At 46.0% G+C, this 15,744-nt stretch overlaps 1 protein-coding gene and 1 pseudogene across 1 annotated transcript in view; both read right to left on the bottom strand.

Annotated features, from left to right (window-relative positions):
- Window positions 1-15,744, bottom strand: part of LOC137656405 (uncharacterized) — a 166,500-nt gene that overhangs the window by 45,531 nt on the left and 105,225 nt on the right. The window contains exon 7 of the mRNA XM_068390581.1: window positions 14,596-14,765. Within this exon, the coding sequence (XP_068246682.1) occupies window positions 14,596-14,765 (170 nt within the window). The remainder of the gene's footprint in view (window positions 1-14,595; window positions 14,766-15,744) is intronic.
- Window positions 2,632-2,750, bottom strand: LOC137656924 (5S ribosomal RNA; annotated as a pseudogene).

Below are 15,744 nucleotides of genomic sequence, written 5' to 3'. Positions count from 1 at the left end.
GCTGGCGGGCAAATATGTGTAAATAGCTAAGGTTTGTATGGTTAGGCAAAATACAAATTATCTTCGAATTTGTCATTTGTTCCGTAACCGAAATACAAACCACGCTATTTACATTGGGTGACTTACCCCTTAGGTAGGGTGGAAAGTCCCCAGCCATACTGGCTTTGGCTTTACCCGGGGACTCAGAATCCGAGTGAGTCGCACTCGAGAAAAGGAGTCCCTGCACCTCACAAGTTCCTTGCTCCGCAAGGAACCGTGTGGCCTACATAAGCTTTTGTGTGAAGGAAGAAGTGTGACCCATCCTAGGCAGTTGACCTGGAGTTCCAGAAGGAACTCTGGGTTAGGACGTTCCCAATACCACCTCGTCAGGGTATGGGGGATGTGACAGTATTGACTCAATACTCTGAACACAAGGAAGCATGGTTTACCTGCAGAGGTTCGAGGTCAGCTATGCAGAGACCAGGATGCTGCATCCCCGTAGAGGGGATGATGAAGAAAGAAATAAGGGCCATACATACTTCTTTCGTTCATGCAGACTAAAACCCGATAACAATGCCCTCAACCTTCTGCTACCTGTCCAAAAAGGAGCCTGAGGTTAGACCAGCTGTTGTGTAGCCACCACAGAGCGATAGAAAACGTATCGAGACTCCTGTGGGTCACGCCCTGCAGGAAGCGGGCTGCGAAGGTCATTAGACGCTTCCAGACTCCAGCTTGTAGCACTTGCGTCACAGAGTATTATTACTCGAAGGCGAGGGACGTTGCGATGTATCCAACATTGTGCTGTAGGGCGACGTGACGGGGGAGGGTCTGGAGACAGGTCGAGATGAATGTCCTTGAGTCCGGGCTGAAGAGGTGTACTGGTGACTCTCCCCCGTGTCCTCCTTGTGCTCCCAAATTGGCTGCAACTGAGGACAAACTGCAGCTGTTCCCAAAGCTAACCTCTCGATTCCTTTACTGGCAAGAAAGAGAAGGTCTTGGGACATCAGATACAGAATGGAGACTCGAAATCTTGAAGGAATTGGACCGAAGGGACGGGACCCCAAGATTCTGAGTCTAGCCAACAACTCAGGAGCGAACCTGAATGTTGCCTTCCCTCTTCCTTAGAAAGGGCGGAGTCGTACGAGACCAAGAAGATTGCTTACACACTGGCCGTGGCCAGAGTGAGCAGGAGACCCAAGGCGGAATAGAATCCGAGGCCTGTCGTAAAGGGTCTTGAGAAGATCTCTTAAGGGACTAAAAAGTCCGAGCCATGCTCCAAGTTGGAGGTCTTCCTCCAACTAGGGCAGGGACGATCGTAGCTTCGCATGAGCGAGGAAAGATCCAGCGGGCAGGAAAAAGTTATTCCTTTAAGCCTGAAGGTCAGGGAAAGGCTGAGCGGAAAGGAGTTTCCTCCCGCCGAAAGGCAATAAGACCGTTATTGCTGGAGAAGAGGCCTCAAGGGAAGAGGTATATCTCCCACGGCACCAACCACCGAAGACTCTTCACTTTGCCTGGAAGACCCCTGCGGATGACTATTGCAGATGACGCGACCTCCGTACTGTGACTGTAGCGGGTTGTCTCTTCTTGAGGAGGAGGCGTAGTGTCTCCAGGCATGAAGCCGAAGCGACGCCCCGGTTCGGGAGAGATGTTGCAGTGTGGTTGTTTGAGTAGTCTGCGCCGTGGGAGAAGCTCTCCCGGGAGTTCCGTCAGGGGAAGCAGAGGGTCCAGAAACCGTTCTGCGCATAGTCCCAGTGGAGCTCTCCCATTGAAAGGTTGACAGACAATCTGGTCTTGTTGAGACCCATTGTCCACAGACAAAAAGGAAGGAAGACGCAGGCGTCGAAGTTGTCCCACCATCACCGGAATGCATCTTGCCAGAGTCTCGGGGTCTGAGACTGGGGGGAAGAACAGCGGAAGCTTGAGGTTCCAAGCTGTCGCGATCAGGTCCCCCAGACCAGGACTTGCTGGTTACTCAAGGCCAAAGACCCCCAGGTACACTCTTTCTACGAGGCTCTGCTCGGATAGTCGGAGAGAACATTCCTCTGCCTGGAATGAGAGAGCCAATGGTGGTATTGAGAGTATCTCAATCATCCCGGTATCTCTACTGCAAGATGTGAAGGTGTGAAAATGCGTCCCCTGCTGGTTAGAACACGCCAGAATCATGAAGTCGACGCGCACGGAGCGACTCGGCAGGAGCTGTAGGATCTGTAGAGGGGCCAGACTACGGCCCCTAAGCCTGCCTGAATAATGGAGAGGTATCCTTCAGGTCTTGACCATAGGCCTGGAACGGAACATCCCCCCTCCCCCCTTTTCTTTGACGAGTCCGAGAACAGCATCAAGAATGTGGGGAAAGGACGAGAATATCCACTACCATCAAGAGGTTCCATAGGTCAACACCCATTGCAGGTCTAATAGTTCCGCTGGTCCCATAGGGGCCAGGAAGTCCGGTTAATCGTTGCCTGAAACCACCGGAACTTGGACCGCCCCACATGGAACTTATCCTGAGGCGACCGTTCGGACTATAGACGGGTCAATGAGGAAAGGAGAACTAGGAAATGCTCCAAGGTAGGGCTGAAAGCTCTGCTTGACTGAGAACAGGTACTGCGACTCTCAGTCTTGCCACAGTCAACTGAAAGGAAGGCTCGGAGGATGTGGCAACAGAATCTGGCATCCCCAGGTGGTCACCCATCCAAGTACCGACCAGAACCGACGTTGCTTAACCTCGCTGGACGGACGAGAAGCGGGGTTTCCAACGTGGTAAGGGCGTTGACTCAATATCATGGCCAGATACTCCAGATGTTGAGGCAGAAGAAGAGAAGGTTCCAAGCAAAATACCATGAACCCACACTCATGGTAAGCATCCGGAAGCTTGTCCCGGCGCTGAAGCAGGTCGAACCCGAGCCTACCGGAGTTGACCAGCCCTCCAAAAAGCGAAGGAGGCGGAAGTCTGCACCTGAGCGGCCATGAGGAAAGCAGGGAGAGTTCTCTGGGGAAAAAAACCTGCGATGCCACGGCGGGATCGCCACTGCATCATAAGCAGGAATACTTGCAGTCTAGGCTGAATTCCACGAGCTACCAGCCTGATCGATTCTGCTGTTCTACGCTGGCCGAAGTTTGTTTGACAAACTTGATCAGGGCTGAGAGGTCGACTACGGAACTCCCCTCTCAGATCCTTCCTTACAAGAAAGGATCGACTGAAGAGGCCGGGGGTGAAGCCGTCGATGATCCTATGTAGGACCTTCGCCTAAGGTATGGATCATTCTGCCCAATCGGGCAACTCTTGCCGACGCTATGGCATAGAGGTTCAGAGACACTGAATTCGCTGACAGAGACGGCAGGCGCGATATCCTTGGCTGATCACAGAGATCGTGCGGGAATGGGCATCGGGAAGCTGTCATCCGGATGAGTAACCTTAAGCATCCTCCCAGTGTGAAACCTGCAATCCTAGAGTTCGTGAACTCTGCCGCTCCCTTTAGGACTATGCCCCCCTCCCCCGAGCCTCCCATGCCATCTGTTCCTGACAGGAGGAAACTGCAATTGGACACCTTGTCTCAGTTGTCGTAGCCGATAACTTAGGCCGACGTGGTTGAAAGAAAAAGGCGCTGGAGCCCTGCAGAGTCTGGAAGAAAGCGCCTTGGAGGAGTGAAAACGGAAGTCGATTTCCTCCGCACAGCCGCTGTCTAAGTCTCTGTCCTTGGGCACAAACAAACTCTTCTCAAGGATGGAAGGGTGTCTGAGGTTGTCGACATCCACAGATGAGACACCCGAAGGAAGCCTTCAGTCAACGCGTCCAGATGGTACAACATCGAGCTTGTCCGCAAGTTAGATACTTAACGACGAAACACCAAGGTGCCTGAGCCCGAGAGGAGGAAAGTACCCATGATCTTCCTGTAGCTTCCTTGAACCAAACCTCGGGCCGTAACCGAGGAGGGAAAGGACCTGGTAAGCCCCCAGAGGAAGGGGTAAGCAGTCACCCCTTGGCCGATGGAGAAATCTCGAACGGAAAGCCCCCCGCCAAAAATCCTTCCCGGGAATGATGGGGAAGGGCTAACCCAGGTTCCGGAAAGAGGAGTGTTGCTCAGACCTTCCTGAAGTTTCTTCCTATTCTTGCAAGTGCCACGCTCTGCGTTTACGGGGTGAGGCCGTGTTCTGGAAATACGCTCCAGAAGAACTCGCCAGGCTGGCCATGCTGCGAAAACCCCAATGGGAATCGTGGTCGCAATCGCCCCGGAGCTTGCGCGATGGTAATTCAAAGATTTGCGCGTGGGCGAACGTGGAAGCGCCCATGCGCGGTCACGCAGGAACGCAAACGAAGGTGAGCGAAGGAGCGCAGAAGGAGGGCGAGCGTGGTAGGAAGGGCGAGAGCTGGTGGTCGGCGAGCGATTACCCATAGACAAGCAATGGATACTGCAAGAATTAAGCCTACGTTCGTGCGAAGAAACACTGTAGGTTCGAGCAATGGAACACCGTCGGTTCGCGCGACGGAATACCGTTGGTTCGCGCGCGGGCTAACATTGGAGAGCATGTGCGCGGACGCGCATGAGCGTAGACGTGCAGGCACGTGGGTGTGCGGACGCGCAGGCGAATGATCGCGCAGGCGCGCGGTGGCGCGGGCGAGCGGTGGAGCGGGCGCGCGGGCGAGCAGTCGCGAGGGTGGGCAGGTGAATGAGCGCGAGTCCGAGGCGGCGAACGCAAGCGTTAGCGCGATGGCGAGGAAACGCGCTGCCGCGTGGGCGAGGAAGACCGCTGGCGATGTGGATCAACAGGCGATCGGTGGTGAGCTGGTGAGCGCTGACGCGCAGGTGGGCGATGGCGCGTCGGCAAGCGATGGCGCGTTGGCGAGCGGTGGTGCGTTAACAAAACGCTAGCGAGCAGATGAAGAATCGCGCGGGTGCGTAGGCGATTGCCAACGCGAGAGAGACTAGCGATGGTTAGCGCGCATCGCGCTAACAGAAGGCGCGCAGGTGCATCAGGAAGGAGAGCGCTGAAGCCAGCTGTTAATCAGGCGATCCTAGACGGTTAGAAAACCGTTGGCTCCCATTGGTGTGTGGCAAAGAAGGGCGCGCAGGCAGATCGATGGCGATCGTTGACGCGTAGGAGATCGCTGGCGAGCAGGTGAACGTTGACGCGTCTAAGGTCGCTGGCGAGCTGATGATCGCTGACGAGCAGAAGGCAACGCGTGGAAGCCTGCGCATAGAAGAAGAGTCCTTGACCCAGACCTGAACAGAAGTTCTAGATCGCGAGGGCGAACGTGGGCGCACAGGGCGCGTAACAGGAACCAACAGGAACAGCAGGGATGATCATCATGAGAGCGCTGACGAACAGGAGAGCGCTGGCGAACAGGAGAGCGCTAGCGATCAGGAAGCGCTGACGAGCAGGAGAGCGCCTGTGCGCTAACACTGAGCAGGAGCAGGAGAGAACACAGCAGGAGGGCGTGCAGGGGAACCCTGACACGCAAGGGAAGAACCCCCGTGGGAGGCAACCCTTTGCCCCGAAGGGAACGTTGTCCGTCGGGAGACAGATGTCCATCGGGAGACCATTGCCTGTCCGCCAGGAGACTGATGTCCATTGGAAGACTGTTGTCCGTCGGGAAGACCGTTGCCCGTCGGAAGACGAGATCAGACTGCTGTCCATCTGCACCAAGGCGGAAGATTAAGAAGAAGGAGTTGTAGGCTGCATACGGAGATTCAAAAAGGCGCCTCTTAGCACCCTTATAGGGAGATGAGAGGTCCTTACGACGAGGCGGACGGTGGGCCTTACGGCGAAGGAGGCCAACAGCAACAGCAGCAGAAGAATCCTCCGAAGAGGAGTCTCTATGAGTGTACTCTCTCGCGAACGAAAGAGAAACACTTCGTAGAAGAGACTGGTCAGCCAGTGACCTAAAAGGAGCAATCCTCCGAAGAGGGGCTCCTGCAGTTGCCCAGCCCCTTGAGCGAAACTGCAGGTGTGACTGCTCAGCACCAAGAGCATAGTCGCACGAAAAAAAGGCAAGAGAAGAACCCCCCAAAGGGAGAAAAACTCAAGCCTGGACAGGAAAAACTTCCCTCGGAAGGAAAGTTATCCGCCCAAGGAGGCAAGCCTCCTGAGAGTTCTAAAATGAACTGGAGAGCTGTCAATCGTCACGGGAGTACTTCCAGTAGAAGGAGACACGCCCCTGACGAAAATACAAGGGGGGAGGCAGCAACAGCCGAATCCCCAGGCCTCAACAAGACAGCTCACACCGTTGCCATATTTCAGAAACGAACTAGATCGGTAACTGTAAAAAAATAAAACAAAAATCATTAGTACACATTCATTCCCCCAGGAAGGCTCCGAAGAGGAATCCCGAGGGAAAGGAAACAAGAATTACACAACAGGCATGTGCCCTCACAACCACTTACACTCACGGAAGGAGAGCTGTAACCAAAACAGAATTATAACAATTATAATTATGAAACTATGTAATTATGTAATTTAAAAATGAATGAACACTAAAGAAAGAACGAAAACCCCGAAAGGAATCGTTCTACAAGCTGAAAAATTAACAACTACAATTAGATTCATAAACTAATTGAGACAAATGTACGGCGTAGCAACCCCCCCCCACACAGAAAGGAAGCTACCCAGGACGTAGTAACACGTAGTAAAAGGGTGAACGACCTCAAGAGAGAGAGAGAGAGAGAGAAAGACCGAAATCAAACTCGATCGCAACCCATAAAATTACGCCGTGGTGGCCTAACTGCCGAGGACTCCACGGAGATATCGTACACTACACACACAACTCTGAAAAGGAAACTTACTGATTTCTATACTCAAATATATATACAAACATGAAAACATGTTTACATATATATTGAGTAAAAGAAAAGTAAGCAATTAAGTAAAGACAAAACAAACAATGGCTGCCAAGAGAGGACCAAGACAGAGACGTCTGTCCGAGTCCGAGCCAAAAGTGAAAGTGAGCATTCATCTGTGTGTGAGGGGGGGGGGGGGGGGGTAGCTAGCTACCACTCCCCTACCCCCCCCCCCTAACTAGCGCGGGGGTAATACACCCTCGTTAAATTCTAATGGCTCGCCATTTCAGCTGCGCTAAAAGGTAAACCCAATGTAAATAGCGTGGTTTGTATTTCGGTTACGGAACAAAAATAGATTATGAGAAAAGTAATCAATAATCAAAATAAAATATCTTAGGAACAGTAACAACATTAAAATAGATCTTTCATACATAGACTATAAAAATTTAATTTATGCAGGTACAAGACTCTCTTGCTTTTAGATTTCTATGGACATACCGTCCACTTTTCCATAGTGTGCCCGAGTGTACCCCCAAGCAAGAGAACTCTACCCCAAGACAGTGGAAGACTATCGTATAGTGGTTATGGCACTACCCAACACTAGAGAACAATGGCTTGATTTTGGAGTGTCCTCCTAGAAGAGCTGAATACTATAGCTGAAGAGTCTCTTCTACCCTTACAAAAAAAAAATTAGCCACTAAATAATTATTGTGCAGTAGTTAATCCCATGAGCAAAGAAGAATTGTTTGGTAATCTCAGTGTTGTCAGGCTAATGAAGACACCCTCCTTACGATACCCTAATTGCAGGAAGTTACCACCCTTTTTTTTTTGGCAGTCTTGTTAATAGTCACATTAGATGTCACCCTTATACTTTTTCACCCTTGCTGATATGGTGAACAGTAGACTCAGTGATGCCAATACCATAAAGGTCTCTTCCTTTCTTAAGCATGTTGAAGAGTTTCATCTTTTCTGCAATAATGTAGTAAGCATCAACATCTGGCACTTGCATTCAGTGCTAGAAGAATTAGAAGGAGCAGAACATTTGAGCGACATCGTAGGCTGTAGAATGATCCTACAGTTGCTGACCCAATCAGCATTCAGGATCTGAATAGCTGTGTCTCTTTCATAGGTCAATAATGTGCCATCTACAAAATCATCTGAGTCATCTACTGTACACTATGCCTTTTCATTTTAATTTTATATTTTAACTAATGCGTTATACAGTGCCGTATTGTACTGTATTTCGATCTATTTATTCACTGGATTAATTTCTAGGCATGAAAATTCTTACTTTTACCAAAGAGATCATTAAAATCTAAAAAAAAATATAAATACGTACTGGCCGCAAAAACCTGTCATATATAGAACTAAGGAATCTGCAATATAAATTTACATACATAATATATAGTAAAACAATCTGTGATGTATCTCATAATAGTTGGGCTTTTCCTCAGTATTACCTTCCTCTTCCTGATCAGAATAATTCTCCACTACGTTAATTAGTGGCCTTCCCATCTGTTTACTTTTTAACGGGAACCTTTGCACCTGTGCTAGGCAAGGGACTCTTCGGTAATGGAGCTACTAGGTACTAGCCCCTATAATCACACTGTTAGGGAAAATCGAGATGCTCTAGTTTTCAAGACTATATGGGTCTGATGCGCACTATGATCCAAAACATGATGCATTCCATTAGTAATAGGAACCATACAATATACCCAGCCATTAATATATGAAAGTAGTGGTGGTTTACTAGCTCTTATTTCACCGAATGAAGGTATATTGGGAACAAGTCTACTACCTCAGACCTCTGCCTAGGAAACCAGTGGTCCATAAGAACTGACTGGAATGAGGAAATGGGAGCATTGCACAAAAGAAGATTCTGAAGTAACTTTAGAGTGCAAAGCTCTGAGAGAAGATTGACTATCATGTTTTATGCACATGCACCATCACAACCTTTACTGACAGGTGCACTAGAACCACCAGGCAAAACTTGAGGAGTTAGGCTAGGGTTCAAAACTGGACAGGTTAGGTTAGAATTTGTTCTTCATAGAAGATGCAATGCAACTCTTAAATTGAACAAAAAAAGCCTAAGTGGTCAAGACCTAATGAAGCTAATTACTATCGTAGCCATAAGGCTCATTAATGGCAGGCATGACATTCCCAATTAGAGAGGCCAAAGCAAAGCACGTTTGAAGTGGTAGATCCTGCATCTGAAAAGGAATATTAGAAACCTTCTGGATCTGGGATGCATAGGAACCTGAAACTTTGCATCTTCCATGTCTATGATCAGCAAGAAGTTTTTCTTCCTGATGGCCTGAAGACGATGGCCAGGGTTTTCATCTTGAACCTCAATTGGAGCACAAACTGGTTCAAGTGGGAGAGGTCTGTTATAAGACACCAGCCTCCCATCAGCTTCTCTACCAAGAAGGGATTACTGAAAAACCCTGGGGGGCTGTCAAAAGACCTCGTCTATGCCCCTTTGTCCAGCATCTTGGACACATCAACTTCCAGGAGAAGATCTCTTTGAGATTATCTTGAATAATATGGTGAGACAGTCGCAGTCCAAGTTAGAGGGGCTGGACAGTCTATGAATGGGACTCAGTATCCTGAACGAAGGACTTCCTCCATCCAGGGGGTTGGCCTCGAAGAACTGATACCTGTCCCAATGGCTCTGAAGTGTCCCCCAACTGGTGGTAGGTCAGGGGGCTGCCCTCCATAGCGCAAACAATGATAACCTTGATTCCTTCATCCGGAGAAGTGCCCTCTCCAGCAAAAGGTGGGTGGCAGGAGATCATGCTGCTGATTCTGCTTAAAAGGAGACTGTCTTTGTGGTTCTTTGTGGTTGTTGAAAGGTGGGCATCCTAGGGGCCACAGCTCTCCTCATAAAAATGAGGACTGGTTGGCTTTTCTGCTTTCTCAATCACAGTAGCAACTTCAGTGGGAGGGAGCAGATTTGGAAAGTCAACCACATTAGAATTACACAAGTACAATGTGTCACTATAAGATAACCATTTGGTACATTTGGCCAACACAGCATCTCTCCATTTCAAAATGCAATATCCCGAAAGGGAGGCAGTTTGATTGAGCAGAAAGTCCAAGGCCTTAGCCTCAGATGTTGACAGTTCCTTCAACTGTTTGACAACTTCAAAATTTGTCATGTTCTCGGTTATAGCAAAACACGACACTGCTCCTCACTAACGATCTAGCCAGGAGCATGACTGGATAGCTGACATGGCATCAACCTCTTCTGTATGTTCTGCATCTTTGATGCTAAGAAGGTGGATGGAAGATTTGTCAACTTATCGCTGGGCACACCCGGAATAAGGGTAGTCGTATCGGGATCGATTTGGATTTAGCTGGGATGAGCCTCAGTCTATATAGAAATTCCTCTAACGAGAAAGGGCTATAGGTGGCAGTCTCGTTACCCTACAGGATTGCATCGAGTTCTTAGCTGCTGAAACTTGGTTATTAAATAGATCCAAGGTTTTACAGGCCTGGTTAGACAGCGACACATCGAGCCGATGTTTAGGGCTGAGAGATAGGAAATATGGCATCAATGGCACAGCATCTGCTCATAACTTAGGCAGCTGGAGGGTCATCCAAGCTGTCTAAATGGCACACAAGTGCTATTATCTTGAAAAAATGAGACATTTCTGACGCAGACATTGGAACTTCGAGCTGAACTGGTACCTGTACCCAAAGTGGGATCCAGAGAATCGTCAATAACGATACAAGATGGAACATTGTTAATTAGCTTCTGTTTAGGATTCACACAGTGAGGTTCCTGTTTAAGAACAAATTAGAAGATTTAATCTTCTCACAGGCATCCTTATATTCCCGTCTATGATGCGAACGCTTGATGAGGAGACTGGAAAAGAGCCATTTTTGCTCCTGTGACAAGTCTCTATCCTTGTAAATGAGATGGGATGGCAGGGGACTCCTGTCTGAGCTAGACCTGTGTGAGAAAAAAGATCTGTCAGGAGAGATCCACCTGGAATGTCTATTTCGGGAGGTAGACTGATACGCAAAGCATGTCTACAGCACCCCTCCGATGGTACAGTGCTCCGTGATAGGGGTGGTTCCACCCAAGAAAAATGGGGTAAAGATTCCAGCTCCCTTTTCCTCTCCTCTCTCTGAAAAGAAGAAATATCTGAAACAGAAACTGCTACTCTCTTGGCAGCCTGTGATATGTTGGCTACTTTCTCTGTAGCTTTTGGAATATTAATGAGCAGACCTAGGTAAAATATCAGGTTTATTATTGATTCATCTAAAAGATGGAGTCTAAGCTCATGAGATAAGAAATTTCTGATCATCCAAAGTTGAAGGAAGTGCGTAATCAAAGAGTGTTTTAGCACAGCCATGTGCCTGGGTAGCTGCACAATCATGTCATGTATCCTGAGGATGATTTGAAATAACTAGCGGCATAATCAGGATCACACAAATGGATGGAAATGTGGTCTGTGACATTAGTGCGCACAGGAATGGCAGCACTTTCTGGAACATCTGAGCATATACCTGAAGGCATATTGATACAAGTGATCAAAATACGGGGAGTTGTCGCACTGGTTGATACTGTGATAACTTTGGCCTTCCAAAACAGGTGTTTGGAAGGGGATGAAGAATTTGGATTGTGATGAATTGGCTATACCTGCAAAATACCTGCTGTGGACACTACTGAGGATGTCCAAACGGCCTCTGAAAAAGATGAGAGAGAATACATGGAGGGTAAGAGGCAAGCCAGACTCATAGGAATGAGTGGGGGAGACATAAGAACCTTCCACAAGGGCTGCTTCGGCATGCAGGGATATGGCTCACTCTGCAGATGAGGTGTTCTTGGATGAGAATGGGATGAAACTTAAAACACTAACCAGAGAATCCTCCAAAAGAGAAAAGTCATTTTGATGTTTAAAATCTGAAAGAAATTGTTCCCAACTAAGCATGCTCGTAGGAGGTGATGGAGATCTGTTCAGATTTGTATCATCAGGAACTAATGCTACATAGACTGGATCCCGTGCAGAATGTGTCAGGTCCCAAGTGAAGGGATCAGTCTCGGGTAACGACTCATGATCGCTATACCCTTAGGCCGACAAAACATTAGCAAAAGTATCATTTATCTGACAAGTATGAAAATTATGGCTGTCACTCTCAGTTACCGAGGTCACAGAGAGCTCCAGTAAAGGAGGATTAGGGTGGGAGATACCGTGTGTCACAGGAAGGGGCTTACGTTTCTTGTTCTCCGGGGAAGAAGATGAGGAAGAGGATCTATCCCTCTTAGCCACTTCTTGCAATATGCACAATACTTCTCCCACTGGGAGGGCAGCCAGTGACCTTTGCCTCTCAGTAGCTCATGAGCACTGCCCAGCCCTGAAGTTGCTTAGTAACCTGTTATATAGTTAACAGTTAGGCACCTTTTTTTTCAGGTCGTAGTAAATTGACTTGGGAGTAAACCCTATAATTGACTCAGAAGTTTGTATCTGCTTAGGAACAAACCTGTATTTAAAGATTTTCTTTTATTTACATCAACAATGGGTTTAAGAGAAATAACTAATCAATAGCAAGGTTTGGTATTGATTGTTTTATAGATCACAAATTGCTTTTGAGGAACAAAGACTCCAACATTAAATGGGCACTGAATGAGAAGCTTTTCTTTGTTCTTAAGCTAATAACCTATCGACTCTGTAAAAATTAGGGAAAACTGTTGAGTATAAGTCATCTTTAGATAACCATCAAGAGACAATTTAGAAGAACAAACAGTTCTAGAACTTTCCTCCAATTATTTCATTTGGATACCTTCCAAAAATAAGTTCCTTAACAATTAGATACCTCATCAGAATAAAGCTCTTCCTCAGCATTACCCTCCTTTTAGCCTTCCTGGCCCAGTAAATTCTCTTAAATGGCAAGTACATGATTTCTCTTCTGTTTACTTCTAATGTTAATATGTGTCTGCAATAGGCAAGAGACTTATTTTGGTAATAGAGGTACTAACACCTAAGTTAACACTGCTATGGGAAACTTAAGATGTGCCAGTGGCCAAGCTTACATTAGACTTGGCTCATTGCCATCCAAAACACAATTCAACTGTTAAACTCACTCTGAAGGTTTAAAAGATCTATTTAAAAATTCTCTTTCCTTTTCTACAGGAACAATATGACAATTCACACCATTAATAGGAGTAATGGGATTGATCATGAGTGCCTACTTCAGCACACAAAGGGATATTAGGATCCAGTCTACCAGCTAGATCTTTTATCTCGGAATCCGGTAGTTGTACAGAGCAGACCAAAGCACAGAAATGCGAGGGTTTTGCAATGGCACAATCAAGAGTAAGAGGTTTATGTAGAGATGATTTAGCTTATGATTCTAAATAGAACAAGTTAGGCTAGAAACGCTGCCTTTGCACGAAGACTCGATGGTCTTCTCAGATTAATAATAATATTAAAGCCCAAAAGCTCTAGTAGATAAGTGTCTTTATCAACCTCCCCCTCCCGTAATCAACAAGCCAAGTCTAGTAAAGGTTCTCCCCTGAACTAAATGTTAATTTCCTTCTACTTTTGAAATTCTCACCATGATCAGCTACCATCTGAACATATCTCACCATGAGAGGAACAGTAAGCAATCACATTCTTCACAGAGATTATCTTAATCAAAATACTCCAGCACAAGACAATGTAAATGAAGATCATGATCTCCCAGCAATATCTCCCTATAAAAACTCTCCCAGGAATTATCAACAAATCCAGATGAAGATCTCTTATTATTGCCAATAGCCTAAATTACAAAAACCACCCAATTTGGAGGGGGCTACACATCAATATTATCTAATGCAAAGTCGATGGAAAAACTGAAAAGACAAGTAGACTCCAGCAAATCTTTCGCTATTGGTAGACACTGACAGAAAGAAGAAAGACGGCACCGTCATTTTCACGCAAGATGGCGGCTAAATTCTTCTTCTATCAGAACATGTGTTGTCTATAAAAACCCAGCCTTCATAGTTACATGTCATCATCGTTGTAAGGCCAAACACATGAGGGATAGAAGAGCAACATAACAGGAACACATATGATTGATGATAGCAGGTAGCGCAATTAAAGTTATCAGGAAACACTGTACAGTAACTTCTCAGTATATTCCATTTAATATCCTTAGAACATGACGATATAAAAGAAAAAACAAAAAATTAAAACACTAAGATTGAGAGACAGAAGAGCAGTACAGTACGACCATAAAGAATTGCAGCCAAAGTCATGGTGAAGGATACTCTACCTAGCAGGTGGGCGGGGCTTACCCTCCATCGGGTGGGAGAGGCTTACCATCTACCCGCCAGCTACTACTACTACTGTACCTTGGTAAAAGTTTGAATGACCACCCTGATACCCTGAAGTAATATTCTTACTAAAGGACAATCAGTCTGTATTTGCATAGGAACAATTTATCCTAATATTGATAATTAGACAATTAGTACACAGTTTATATACTTTTGTCAATTTACAAATCTACAGTAGTAAAACACCACTACTTCCTTTACTATCTATATCAGATATAACTAATTTAAATTACAAGAAATTCAAATGACAGAATATTACAGTATTCTTAACAGAACTTTTACGTAAATCAAGAATGGGACTATAATTCAATCCCTAATTTTATTTTTGGAAGAGAAAAGAGGAGTTAATATAGTGCTAATCTTTACTGTTACCAAAATACAACTTTAAGTTTCAGAATAGGTTTCTGAGAAAACATTATCTACAGTAATAGGTTATTTACAGCTATGATAGAAATATTCTATAAGTTTATTAGGTATTACAATATACAATCTTGTAAAATAAAAGAAATCAAGACATGCCTTTTGAATCAAGTGGAGGTATAACTTCAAAATTCGTGAGTATATTTCCTTTTGATTTTTCTATACATCTTTCTATAAACTCATCAACGGAGTGAGCTCGAAAAAGTACTAAGTGTCGATTACTCTTGTATCCAAAACTGATGCTAGTCAGGTTGAACTCGGGAGCCATGCTGTTAAGATAGAGATGAATAATTACTACTGTACACAATTAATTACCATTGCACATAATGATGAAGCAGCCGAAATAATCATAAGTTGAACAACAGATCCAGGAGAAAACACAAGCAGACATTCAAATATACATAATAATTCTCACATCTAACCGCAGTGCAATATTAGAGGAGAAGCATCATTAATGATATTCTATAAAACTTTTATAACTGCATTGACATAGTAATAAGACACATGGCCAGGACTGAAGGCTAACTAAACACCATTTGACTTTTTGTCAAAATCACTCCTCATTTACTAGTTTGATGAATACCATGCCCCAAATAGGATTTTAATAAAATTCATCATTTTTATACTCAACTGATGTTCACATTGCTTTGTCCCCAAAGTCAAATTAATAACGACGTTAAGGTTTTCCAGGTTTAAAGATCGCTCATGAATGGCAGAGGCAAGGGACTGACAACGCCCTAACAGGACAAGGCCCCTAGAGAATGACCATATATACATATGATTAGTGGTCAAGTCCCCTCTCCACCCAAAATAGGACCAGGGAGGGCCAGGCAATGGATGCTGATGACTCAGCAGGATGGTGAGGTTGCAGACACCACAAGACTATCTAGCTTGAGCGGGACTTTTCTCCCATCTGTCAGAACACCAAGCAGGGATGTTTCCAATAGGCTACACCACCTAAAAATATGACAAATTTAGAGATAATTTGTATTTTTCCTAACCATACAAACCTTAGCTATTTACATTGGGTTTACCTTTTGGCGTAGCTGAAATGACAAGCCAATAGTTTTTAACGAGGGTTAACTACCCCCTCGCTAGTTAGCGGGGGTAGGGGAAGGGATAGCTTGCTACCCCTCCCCCCCTCACACCGGTGATTAGTTTCACTTCACTTAGAGGTAGGACTTGACTTGGGGGCCAGGGCTGGCAGGCAAATATGTGTAAATAGCTAAGGTTTGTATGGTTAGGAAA

Source organism: Palaemon carinicauda, chromosome 17, assembly GCF_036898095.1.
Source record: "Palaemon carinicauda isolate YSFRI2023 chromosome 17, ASM3689809v2, whole genome shotgun sequence".
Classification (NCBI taxonomy): domain Eukaryota; kingdom Metazoa; phylum Arthropoda; class Malacostraca; order Decapoda; family Palaemonidae; genus Palaemon; species Palaemon carinicauda.
The sequence above is the reverse complement of the archived record's forward strand: the minus strand, read 5'-3'. Positions and strand labels throughout refer to the sequence as shown.